The 14,071-nt window shown below is 38.8% G+C and overlaps 1 protein-coding gene across 1 annotated transcript in view; it reads left to right on the forward strand.

The window, feature by feature from the left end:
• shank3a (SH3 and multiple ankyrin repeat domains 3a) overlaps window positions 1-14,071 on the forward strand; it is a gene marked incomplete at both ends in the record, with an annotated part of 215,601 nt that overhangs the window by 174,914 nt on the left and 26,616 nt on the right. Inside the window, one exon of the mRNA XM_083894045.1 lies at window positions 9,067-9,142. Within this exon, the coding sequence (XP_083750171.1) occupies window positions 9,067-9,142 (76 nt within the window). The remainder of the gene's footprint in view (window positions 1-9,066; window positions 9,143-14,071) is intronic.

A 14,071-nucleotide genomic window follows, 5' to 3' on the forward strand; every position in this document is an offset into this window, starting at 1 on the left:
AAACTGTCACATGCAAAATATGTAAGCTAGGGCTCTGGAACTGGAACTGTTACATATTTGAATATGTAGCCGCGTAATAGGAATTGGAATTGGCCCTAAATGACAGTGTCAGCTGCAGCGCAAACAGTGAGGACAACCTGCAGCATGATGCTGCTGCGTGCTGCAGCGGTCCGCTTCCGTGGAGATGCAAGTAACCGTCTTGTGGTGAAATGTGTCATAAATACCTGTGCAAAAACACATGGGTTATTAAAATTGAACAGAACTGTTAAACTGCAATATTAAATGACTGTGTACTTCTTTTTCCTCCATTGTTCTCTCTGTCACGGTATCCTTTAGAGTAATAGCAAAACAGACAAAGAATGTGACAAAGTCAAAGAAAATGAAGACACTGCTCTGTCCTCTGTGCCATGTGGAAATCGGTTAACCCTGTGTGGTACTCCATCTCCCTGCTGGACCTTTGAAATGAGAGTCGCTTTGTGTGACAGCAAGAGAGAAGGAAACAGAGGATGGCTCTTTATATGTTCTTTTTCTGTTTGTGTCTCCTCATAGGCTGTGTTGCTCTCTGAAAGTTGTGTCTAGCTTAATTTATTGTTCTGCTTCATTTAAAAAAGTGTTTTAGCATTCAAGGTGTAAGGAGCCCCTAGAGTTTTACTGCACCCCCCTGCTTAGTCTCAGTGATTTAAGAGGAGAACATGCACAACATGAATGTTAAACGCCAGAGAAGGGGAGGAAAGGAAAGGAGGAATGAATGCGAATTTGGAGGGAAAGAATTTAAAAGTCAACGAGGCTCACTTTACAAGTGTAAGTGTGTTTATTTAAGTTGTTAATTAAAATGTATCAGGGTTCAGACATGATGCGTGTCCATGCCTCTGAGTGTGTTGTTATGTGGCATTTGCATCATTCAGACAAGGATAGCGATGGCGTCTCAGTCTGTTGAGGATGTAAAAAAGCACTCTGGGCTAAAAGACAGATGTTTACAGCGGAAATCAGAGATACCGTATGTTTAAGCGAGTCAGTGGCAATGTAATAGCATGACATATCATATCATCATGATGTGCTAAATATGGTAGCTTCGTTTACAGCGGTGAGAAGACGCTAACAGCTAATTCACACATTTTTATGGATGAGTTATCACTTCTTTTCTTTTTTTTGTATTCAAACCACAGAAGCAAACTGCACACATTGCATATACATTGACTTGATTGTTTGTAGATCAGAGGGTCACTCAGCCAAAGTCAGAGAGAGGAGATTGTGTTTGCTGTAGAGAAATGAAAGTTAAGATTGATAGTCAGATAAAGTATATTTATGAACCGATGATGGTTTATTTAGGCGATAAAACGTTGCCAATTGTCAATTGTTTGGATAAGTCCACCCAATTACGGATTATATAGTGGCCCCTCATGTGGAGAACAAAGCGGACATAGCACGTTTTGCCTTGCAGCAAAAAAGATCAACAACTCAATCCAACTCAGGATCTTTCTTCATGTAGTTTGCATGTTCTCCCCATGTTCTTGTGGGTGTTCCCTGCCTTTCGACTCTCATGTGGAGTGTAAAGCAGTCCACAATTAATTGATTCATTCATATCCAACTCCAATCCAATCCAACTTTATTTATAAAGCACTTTAAAAAAAACAACAGCAGCTGAAACAAAGTGCTGGACATCAGAGATAAATCAATAACAAAACATACAAACGTGTGACCTAATAGACCTAAGAACAAACAATTAAACAATAAAATACTGTAGAAAATATAAAAACAACACAAATAAACAGGTCATACAATAAAACTATAAATAAGATAAAAACCAAAATCTCATACTGGGTTGAAAGCCAAAGAGTAAAATGGGTTTTAAGATGTTTTTGTTTTGTTTTTTTTAATGGACAGTGAAGGGGCGTGTATAACATGCTGTGGAAGATTGTTCCACAATCTCGGAAAAATCTCTGTCCCCTCTGAGCTTCATTTAGATTTGGGTAACTGATCAGCTGACCTCAGAGACCAGGCAGGAGCGTATGGATGAAGCAGCTCAGAGAGGTAAGGCGGGGCAAGACTATTTAAGGATTTAAAACAAATAACTGTGTAGCCAGTGGAGTGAGGCTAAACAAGGCTTTATGCGTTCCCTCTTACGTGCTCCAGTTAAAAGATGCGCGGCAGCGCTTTGAACGAGCAGGAGACGTGAGAGGGACGTCTAACTGACTCCAAAATAAAGTGTGTTGCAGTAATCCAGGCGAGAGATAATAAAGGCATGGATTACTGCCTCAGTGCTGCGTTGTAAGGAAAGGTTTAACCTCAGTTAACTTTCTTAAATGAAAAAAGCCGGACTTCACCACTGCACCAATTTGACCATCCAATTTAAAATCACTCTCCATTTTGAAACCCAGATTTGTGACTGTAGGCTTTTCATGCTGTGTCAAAGGGCCTAGATCAACGGGAAGGGACTCACTGTAGCCATTGGGTCGAAACACTATCACTTCTGTCTTCCTTTCATTAAGCTCACATAGAGTGGTCCTGTTGCACATACATGTTAGTTATGGAGGTCTAATTACATACATTAACTTGTTTTTATGGTCAAAAACCTCCTAGTTGCTGTAAACGAGCCGATAGAAATCTGTCTTTTTCTTATCTGAAGACAGAGTGTGTTGTGATTGGCCAGCCAGCGTAGAGCCTTCCCAACTCTCTTGTAATTGGCCAGTACCCGGAAGTGACATATTCAGCACACCCGCTCTCAGAAGCACAGCTCCCCCCTCTGGAACAGTGGATGCACTGCTACTCATTATCAAAACATTGTTTTTAAAATAGTTTTGTGACGACTCCCTGCCGCAGTCCCTTTTATGACTTTGACCCAGAGTCAGAAGACACTGTCGTGAAACACCTCCACAACGGACGTTATTCTTCTTCTGCGGTTCAATGTACGCAACCGGATGTGCCCGGACTAGTGCCCGGAGCAGGACGATCTGCTGTTCAGGAGAACCGCTGTTTACGTAACCGGACCGGGTTTTTCCCGAGATCTCGCTGAGCCCGAGATTACAATAAAACCCAGCGTTCCCAGCAATGGCTGAACTGTTTGTTTCGAAACTTCAGGGCTTCGTAAAAAAAGGTAATGATGCAGATACACACTAAAAAACGGCGTTAATTGGAACCTCTGGTCTAGGTCCGCTTTAGCTCCTCTAAACACTCTATATACTATATGTGTCATGATGTCTTTGTGACTAGACAAGATAATGAAACTAAAGCTTTAATATGTATAGTATGGTATAGTATAGTAATATTGATGCCTCAGACAGACTGTCTGTCTACTGTATGTTTGTAACCTCAAATTAGTCTGCCGTTAACCCAGGTAGGCCTTAAACTGAAAGGCTGCAGTGAATGCTTTCATTTGTCTTTGCTGAAAAGCAGTAGAACAAGGATGGGCTGTAAAGTGTATTTGTGTGCTTTGAATAAATTTTAACCAGCAGATAACCCAGCATATAGATCTCAAGCCTTCACTGCTGAACACAAGTGTTCGTATAACCTCGGGACTTAAGTTAAGAGACTTTTCTTGTGCTCTCCCACTCAGTTATGTAGGCATTCATCTGTACCTTTTAGCCATTGTATCTGCCACAACAACTATTTGAATTTAGCTTTTGGTCTTTCCATGTAAATTGCTTTTGCTATATTCAGAAATGTGAAGTGCAGTGTATTGTTTGCAAGATTGTTTTGCTTGCACTTTGCAAGAGAGAATTGATGTTATGGAAGACCAACGTATAACCAGTTATTTAAACAGATACATTTTAGATAATCCGGGAGTATGAATACATTGAATGACCACTAGGGGGTGACTCTGCTGGTTTGTAAAAAGAACTCATGTGTGTTCTTCTCACTTGATGTACAGTCAGTAAACATTTTCTTGAAGGGTTAATGGTAATGGGTTTCAGGTCTTCTTCAAAATGCGCAGACATCAGTGTGATTGACAGCTGGTATCATCCAATAGGAGCAATGATTAGTGTCTGTAAACTTCCAGTTGTAAAACCCCAGCGTAGTGCTGGTTAAATCATGAGTCTCGATGCTTTACAACAGGAGTTCAGGTTCAGCAAAAATATATGTAATATTTGTCATGTTTTGTTGTGTTTTCCTTTTATCGTTGTGTTTTGTGTGTGTGTAGTTGAGGTTAACTGTGCTATCAGTGGTCTGCCTTTAGATGCTCTTGGGCCGTACAAAATAGGTGACAGCTGTGATGACAGAGCAGCATTTCACACTCTCAGACTGCATCTGGTATCACACACATGGTGTGTACTTATACACACACACACATGCTGCATATACACAGACGTACTGATACACAGAACATTTCAACATTTGCTTGATTCTGTTTTTGTACTTTTGAAGTGTGGAATGTTTGGATGAGGACCATGTGTGTGATGCAGTAGAACTGTGAAGGAGTGCTCACTCTTTGCAGCCGTTTTGCTTTATGTCACTTTTACCTCTTTAACAACTATTGCTATTAACATTCCACATCTTTCCTTCCATGACCAGTGATCCAGAGTCACACACATAAAATACTAATTAATATACAATCTAATTTACACATCCCATTCTTTGATACTCTACAGTTTTTGTGAGTCATTTCCTACATGTGGTACACATATGGTATACAGTAATCCAATCACATCAACATACAGTAAGACCTAAACATAACTCCAGGTCCAGGTCCCCAAACACACAATTTGCTTGTGTCACAGTTGATATTGTGTTGTGGGTCTCAATTGTTTGCCATCTTTAAAATATTGGTCCCAATGTAGAAAGGTTGGTAAATACTGATGTATATCAAGCTTTGATAAGTTCCAGCTGTTCATTTTCCCCAACCAGGCCTTTTTTAACTTTAATTTTGCGAGTTTGCACATTTTTGCCACCCAGTTTGTAAAATATCAGAGCAAATAAAAAAACAAGGTAAATTATTACTGACTGGTCTTTCCTCTGACATCATAGAACGCTGAGGAAAACCCTGTCTGACTAAAGAGAAGGCACAGTGTCACCTCATACTGTATCTGCTGATTAAAATGTTGTTGGCATAACACCATTACCTCTGCACTTTGCCAACACTTAAACCTAGTTGCCAAAAGAGAAATGCCCTCTGCATGAGTGTAGTTCCCAACATCCTAATCCACTTGAAAGGGACATTTATCTCCACAGACAAACGAATCAGAAAATCTGACAACTAATCGAAGAAGCAGATGAAAATGAGAATCCAGGTGAAGAGCAGAGACTGAAGGGTCAAACTTCAACATGAAATTGGCAATTTTGAGCAAATTGCTAATTTCCCTCTCTTGTGTCACAGAGTGACAGTGGGTGCACTTATCAGAGCTTCATGTTGTTTGCAGCTGACAGTCTGTCACTCACACTCAGTCACAGGGACAGGCTGAGGAGAATCTGAGGAGAATCTGAGGATTCCCGCCACTTCAAGTCTCCTCTACTTTGATTTGTTTTCTTTTTTTAATCTTTAAACCTTTACAGTCCGTTTGTATCAGCATCATTAGTTTTAGATTTGTTGCAGTGATAGTCCTCTACTTCATCATCAATAGCAATATTTTCATCATTTCATTTGGTAGTAGTAGTTTTGGATTAGATTAAATTAGATTAATTTCATTTCTTAATACATTTTTATTTAGTCATTTCTTACATTATATACTTTCTTAAACCAGTTTTTTTGTTTTTTTTTATGTGATTGGCGTCATCCAGTGAATACAGCACCATAAATAATAAATAAAAATTATTAATACAGCTGTTTGTGGATCTGTGGTGGAGATAATATAACACATCAAAAATATCACCAGCTTACATAAACTCAGCCAAACTCAGATTCATTTGTTTTTATTGATACCACACCAGGGAAATGCAAAAAGGATGACAAAAATATGAATTGAAAATATAAGAAAAGATATACAATAACAAACATTAAAGGAAAATTATGTAACAATGTGGCCAAAAACGCTTACTACACTCAAAATCAAAACACTGTGAGTCGTATCCGCCTCCCACTCCACCCCTCCCTTCCAGAGTCAAGGTTGCCAGAGCGGTTGACATGTAACTCCCTCAGCAACGAGTGAGGAACGAGCGTTTTATCATAAATGAGTGGCTCTAAGACACACAATTCTGTTCTCTCAGTAAGTATCAAGATGTATAATAATGTATGGTAACATTAGCTGTTTATGCATGATATTTGACAGAACTGTCCTTCATTTTTGCCTCCCCTTTTACAATGTTATATAGCAGGGCTGCCAACTTCTGACAAAACCTTAGAGTGAGACATCGTGGCATGCGGGGCAAATTATCACCACACACCCAATATATTTTTTGATGGTAATATTTTATGCATCACAAGCTTATTAATGCTTTATACAATAATAAGGTAAATAATATTGACACTTTCCGGAATCAATCCCGCAACCTTCCCGACACATGTCCACCTATTTAACCACACGACTACCGCTATTATTATATCCGCGAGAAATGCGGATATTATGGAATCGGTCTTGCGCGTCCGCAGATTTTAGCCGTTAACACGATAACTGGAAAGGCGTTTGAGATTAAATTTTCTTATTTTTTTTATGTGTCACATACCCCCTGTAGATGATCCCTATTGATTTTGAGCTGTCTACCATTATTATTAATTAGTTAATTAATTAATTAATGATATAAAAACCATATTTTGCCTGTATCTTCCAAAGTATTGCAGGTATTGGCTTTAGATTTTGCATCACATACCACCTGAGGATTATCCCTATCTTTGTAGCTTTATTATTAATTAGCAAATTAATTAATTTATTATGCTAAAAACACATTTTCGGCTTTATCTTCCAGACTGATGGAGATATTGCCTTCAAATTTTGTACAATGATTCATGTAACAACTATCTACAAGTACAATCATTATTACTTTGGCTATGATTGGTAATAGTTACATAATAAGTTAACTGGTTAACTTATTAGTGAACACAGAAAAAATAGTTAAGGCATTTTTTGATTATTGAGCTCATTTGGACACATTGAGGATATCATGGGTTTATTTAGCACTTATTCATAATATTTATTACATTATAATATACATTATTAATTATCATATAAAAATAGTTAAGCCTCCATTTCTTTATTAATGCATTGAATGGAAAGTTTGAACATATTGTATGCTTTTTCATGAAATTTAATAAACATAGTGTATGCTTTTTCATGACATTTGGACACTTTGAAGATATGGCAGGTGTGGTTAGCATTTTAATATTCATAATATTTACAAGGTATAATAGGTTAACTAGTTTCATTAAAAACTAGAGAGAAATTTATGAGTTCAGGTATTCTGTGTTCAATGTCGAGTTTATATGGATACTTGTATGTATAAAGTGTAGTCAGCATTATATCATAATATTTAACAGTTATTTTGTTGAATTTATTAATAATTAATTGAAACAGTTAGTGGCAGGTGCGAGTGCGTATACTTTGGGTATATTGAAAAGCATGTCCTATATAGACCCTCGCTTTGCCGTAAACTTTATCTTGGCGTTTTTGACATTCATACCGAGGTCTTTAGGAGAATATTTTTTTAATGCAAATATTTTTTTTTTACTAGTTTTGTTGGTGAGTTCAGTTTGTTATATGAACATTATTCCTGGTCCTCTGTGACATATTAGGAGGATTTTATGGCCAGTTCCTCTAAATTTTTTACATAATGCACCTTTAATACTCATGCTGTATTTTTTCTCCATTATCAATATTGTCACGTAATATAGTTATTATTAAATTATTTTATTTTTACTGTGCTGGCATATAATGGTGAAAATAATAATCCAAGAAATATTCTGTTAAAGGTCCAGTGTGTAAGAAACTGTGACATCTAGTGGTGAGACTGTAGATTGTAACAATCTGAGTACTCCCCTCCCCTCCCTTTCACGGGGAACCAAATTGACCTTCACACATATGTAATTCTTCCTCATTTGTGTAGTAAGCAAAATGCAAAACACACCTTCTGACCAGTTTGTCTGTTTGGGCCCTAGTTAAATAAATGAATACAGTAAAAATGCTTATTCTAAAGCCGGAAAAGCCAAACAATTTACACGTTGGACCTTTGAAGCATTTCTTTGTGGCCTTTGTGGGGTATTGGGCTGTGTGGTCAGCACACTGTTGTTTAGTGGATGTGCATTATTGGGATGACTACAGGCTATCAATCACTATCAGCACTCCCGTCGGATAAATCCACCCACACGCTGACAGGAAGCACACACGCTCAAACACTCCATACTAATTGAGCTTGACATGTTGCCCGTTCTTGTGCATTTCCTGCTAAAACATTATTTCACTGATTGCAAAGTACGTTATGATAAATGAAGCATGTTAATAGTTATTACTCCTCTGTGGTCATTTGATTCTTCTGTGTGCTGGTAAATGATTTCTTCAGCTAACATCCTGGAGGTGGATTGGAAAAGACCATTGAACTGCTGACTCGAGTCAGATGACTTATGGGTGATTGGCTGCCAAGAATATGACATCAAAAGGACAATTTTCACCTCAAAACATAATAGTAGTGCTATCTAAGTAACAACATAATGAGAGTGCAAGACATTGTGCGGTAATGTTTCCACTTTCTGATCGCTTCTTGGATATGAATACTTCGGCATAATGTACGAGCCCCATGGGAGACCCACAGGGAAAACACTGCTCTCTCCTCTTCTCTTCACTTTGTATCCACATCATACTTCAGATACAACACAATGATGATACAGCCACTTTTGGATGTGTGTCTGAAGGGAATCATATTATTTACGTTATTATTCCGTTATTTGTTTCATTTTCTACACACTCCAGTCGAAATAGCTCCACTCCGATCGCTGGTGTATATACAGTAGAACAGTATTTTTCTTCTCTGTGTACCACCAGAGGAAACTCTACCTCTGACCCTGACCCCTGCTCTTAATCACCCTGGCATATACTGTAGAGTCAGTTTAATGTAATCTTACAGTGACTGTGTACAATTTTGGAAACACTGCGGTAAAAAGAATAATACAGAATAGTTGTATTAAAAGGCATTTGGTTTGTTTTACAGAGACTCGGGAGGACCGCACTAAGAGACTGTTCAGACACTACACTGTGGGATCTTACGACAACTTCACCTCATACAGGTAAATCCTCTTAGTCTGGTAACTCTCATGACACTGCAGGGTGCCACGCATACTGTACTGCGCGCACACACACACACGCACTGCTCTGTTACCTTAAGAGAGGTAATGGAGTTCATGTAATAAAATGTGTGAGTGCTTTGCAGTTGCTGCCATCTATAGACAGTGTGTGCCAGTGCACCTGGTAAAATGTGACTGTAAGTCTATTGCATAACTCAGTTCATCAGTATGTTTATGTGTGCACTGTGCATCCACATGCATAATCACATGCATGTCTTATATGAATGATTTGCTGTCTGGTCCCCTCATAGGAATTGACACACAGGGTGAGCATCAAATGTAATGAAAGATGAATAACAATGTAAATGTGAACGGAAACACAACATGTGCCAGTGTTGTTTTTTTCCCCTCTTAAATCTGTTTGCGAAGAGTAGAATAGAAAGCTGCCCAAGGTTTTTATTAAAATGCAAATTATTGCTTTAATGCCACATTAAACAAAGAGAGAGTGAGACAGAGTGAGTAGAGCATTGTTTCTGTGTACTCTTATTCCTTTGTGAAAATGTCAGGGTTTTGCTTTCTTGATTTCAGGTGGATTAAATGTCACCCAAGTTACTAGAGCTTTAATATTAGCATTACAACAGGCACGAGTCTGTGCTTGAAAAAGGCATTATGCAGACTTACATACAGCAAAAGTATATCATTAAAATTTGAAAGAAGTACTTTTTGAAATTCTAACATGTTAGGTCAATAAAATGTGAAGGCCCTGATACAGCATATAATTGACAGAATGTTATGCTGCAGTTCTGTGGATCTCTAATGGATATCTGAACTGCAGTCCAAGGAAAATGAGCTTCACAAATATCAATGGACAGATTCATTTTCAGGAAACGCTGTGAGATCAGTGTCTACTTCATCGTGTTATGTAATGTAGCTGGAGTGAAACTCTGAACAAGGACAGCGAGTAAATTGCATTAATGTACACACTACACATTTTAGAGGAATGTGTAGTGGATAAAAGGGGTTTAGACCGATGCTTAACCAACATACTTTCCCGTGCATAATAATTGCTTTTTATGACAGCAACAGTTTGACCTCCCTCCTGTACTTGTTTCAACACTTCTGGCTCCACCAAAGGGAGCTTTGCTTTCCCCGGTGTAAGTCTGAGAGACTGTGTTGTGTAACTCAGCTCTCTCCATCTGACAGATAACGGTGATGGTGTTCAAAGTAACGCCACAGTTTTTTGTCACCTGTGCACACCTTGATTAAAGCTGTTTTTTAGTGTGTATCTGCGTCATTACCTTGTTTAAGAAGCCCTGAAGGTTCAAAACAAACAGTTCAGCCACTGCTGAGAACGCTGTGTTTTATTGTAATCTCGGGCTGAGCGAGATCTCTGAAAAAACCCGGTCCGGTTACGTAAACAGCGGTTCTCCTGAACAGCAGATCCTCCTGCTCCGGGCACTAGTCCGGGCACATCCGGTTGCGTACATTGAACCGCAGAAGAAGAATAACGTCCGTTGTGGTGGTGTTTCACGAGCGACAGTGTCTTCTGACTCTGGGTCTGACTCCGGAGTCAGGACTGCGGCGGGGAGTCGTGACGAAGCTATTTTTAAACATTGTTAAAACAGTGTTTTGATAATGAGTAGCAGTGCATCCACCGTTCCAGAGGGGGAGCTGCGCTCTGAGAGCGGGTGTGCTGAATATGTCACTTCCGGGTACTGGCCAATCACAACACAGTCTGTCTTCTGGGTGTGAGCGTTCAGTCTGAAATATCAACAAACAGGGGCAACAGCGTCAGAAAAGAGGATTTCTATCGGCTCGTTTACAGCAACTAGGAGGTTTTTGACCATAAAAACAAGTTCATGTATGTAAGTAGACCTCCATAACTAACATATATGTGCAACAGGACCACTCTATGTGAGCTTTAATGGTCCGGTGTTTAGAAATGTAGTATTTAGTAAGAAGTTTTAGTTTTGTAACAGAAGAGGACATTGAGGTTAGGGCAAGAAGGAAGCAGATGATCCACTGTGGCAACTTCTAAAGCAGGCTCTTTACTTAAATGTTAAGTAGCGCACTGTACACATAACCAATCCTCATGCTGAGGAGAATGCTTTACTAACTCTGATTTGGTTTTGCCTCACAGGCTTTGAATGCAAATGCACAGCTTGAAATAATATGCCCAGCATGCTGAGCAGCCAAGCACAGGTACACACCATAACAGCCTTCACTTCCCAACGCTCAGGAAAATCGGGCAGTGATGAAAGGCTCGATTACTTTTGCTCCTTATTCCCTCCATCATTAATCAGGTGATAATATTGCATCTGAGCCTTCTCTATCAGTTTCTTTAGTGAAAACCCTTCAAATCCTGCTCAGCTGCAGTCTCATCTGAAGGATCAGGGAGGAGATTGATTCACTCTTCTACTATTGCAAGGGCTCACTCTCTCTTTTGCCGGCCAGCTCTCTCTCACTCTTGCTCTCTGTTTATGTGTGTGTGTTTGTTAGGGCCGTGCAATTAAACACTAAATCATCCAAACCAAAAACTCCAAATTGAAACTTGTGTGATAAAGATTTAGATGAAGTTCTACACGGCTGAAGAAAAGTAAAGACCCCCCCAAATATGTATTTTCAAGAAATGATTGTTGACAGACTCCAAAAAAGTCAGCTATTCTTTCTTGCATAAAACTGAAGACTGTGAAAGAAATTTCATTGGAGTCATCGGTGTTGGTTAAATCGTGTCTTTACTTCATGCATGAAGGAGAGAATCTGTCACCGAAGCTGGTCTAAATGTTCTCTGAAGTTGCTTCAGAAAGCTCAAACATATATACAGTCACATCAAAGCAAGTTACAACAAGACAACCCACTTTCTTTATGACCCACACATGTCATCCTGTGCCCCTCATGCCGACCCCTGCTTTTACAATCCATCATTTGTTCACAGCTTGACTTTTGGTTAATTGTTATCTTTAACAACATGGAGAAAGCCTGACACTAAAACCATCCACGAGAACAGGAACACAATTTATTTCCCACATTCCTCTCTTTTGACACACAGTGTCAACATCATTTATTTGGGAAATCACATGGTTTTATCAACTAATTATGTACTGCAAACATATTGGTATAAGTTAACTTTTTTCCAAGTCTGAGAATACAGAATACAACAAAAGAAAAATAAAAAAACAACATAAAAACAAAACATTTCTTCCAATCAGTTTGTTCAAAAAGTTGTGTCTTTTTCTGACAAATTTCTCTGTGAATTGTTTATCCATGCCTTCTGGGATCTCCCGGTCCTGCATGAGTGACACACCCATGCCACTTCTGTGTCTTTGTTCTCCCTCAATGTTAACAGTTTGTCTTCGTTCCTCGGTGGAGGAATAGGTGTCAAAGTATCAGTTGAGCAGTCTGAAGTGTTTGTGTTTGTTTAGAGTCCAAATCTATCTGATTTCGTTCAGAACGTGCAGAACGTGTGTCCAGACATTCACTATGGTCCCAGTTTCCCATCTGACACATGTAACCATGACACGAACGAGCAGGTCATCGTATGCCTCATTGTCTGCATCAATGTCAGAATGAGCTGCGAAAACAGAGTCCATATGTGTACAGTAGTCAGCTGCTAACTCACCCTCCTTTAGTGTTGTGTTGTGAATCTCAGGCCAACACACTCTTAAGGTGAAAACAGCAAGCACATCTTCAGCCAGGCTGGCCATCATGTTGAACCGCACTGATCCAACAGCTGGGGATGTCGACCAGTTGGCCGGTCAGATGTTGGCCCATCTGAGTTTTAAACACCTACAACACACAGCTTCTACCTCCTGTAGAGTTGGATTGTCATTTAGCTGTAGGTGTCCTGCTGTGTGTGTCTCTGAGGGAGGAGGGGGTGCAGTGCAGACTTGGGGACAGCACATGGAGGAGGCAGATTCAAACCTAAACACACTTTGGAAAACTTTGAGCACAAACACATAGTCTTCAAGACACTCTTCAAATTACTCACACAGACACTCAAAGTTATTTTTTCAGAATTGTTTCCTTGTTCGTCAGTCAGGTCTGTTAGTGGAGTCAGTGATTGGATCAGGGTCGTCAGTCACCTAGATTATGTGTTCAGATGTTTCTTCACACAGTAAACTTCACTTATTCTAGATAATCTTCATTATTATTCATTTTTATTTTTAATTAATCATTTTAACCCTATAGTGACTGGAATAAATTTCAGATTTATATGTTAGTTTATAACCATTTTCACATCACAACAACATCCTTCACCACACTTCCTTTCCTATAATGAGACAAAACCATTTGTTTTTACACAAAATCATGTCACACATTCATCTTAAAAATTAATATCATTTATCAACTGGGCCTCTCAAAACACTCTTGAACAGCTTCAATTATCCCATTCACCCATTCACATTCATGCTCTACATATCACACACTCATCAGGAGCTGTTAATGACTCAGTGTCTTGATCAGGGACACTTCGTCATAAACAATTATCCTTTCATTAACCATCACATGCATCATTTAAAACACAGGAACAAATTAAGCTGAGCTAACTCAGCCCCAACCACACATCATCATCTCCATAGTGATAAGAAATATATAGTTCTTATAACAAAATACAGTTCCTATTATTTATTTATTTATTTAACTAATTAATGTGTTAATTTATTGTTACTGTTGTTTTTATTGTTTATTTTTTAAATATATATGTATATATATATATATATATACATATATATTTCAAACATTTTAAACCTCAATTTCAACGTCTTTCCCTTCTTACTACTTTCCTCAATCTTTCATGACCTTACTTTTCTTATTCTGAAACCCCCCTTCTTTCTGTCTCTCTGTCACTGAGTCCCTCCTGTAGACTCTCCTCACAGAAGCAGCTCTTCTTGTTCAGCACAAGAAATCAGCACTTAGAAACAGTTCATTCAC

This window comes from Microchirus variegatus (assembly GCF_963457635.1).
Source record: "Microchirus variegatus genome assembly, chromosome: 8".
In the NCBI taxonomy this organism is placed as follows: domain Eukaryota; kingdom Metazoa; phylum Chordata; class Actinopteri; order Pleuronectiformes; family Soleidae; genus Microchirus; species Microchirus variegatus.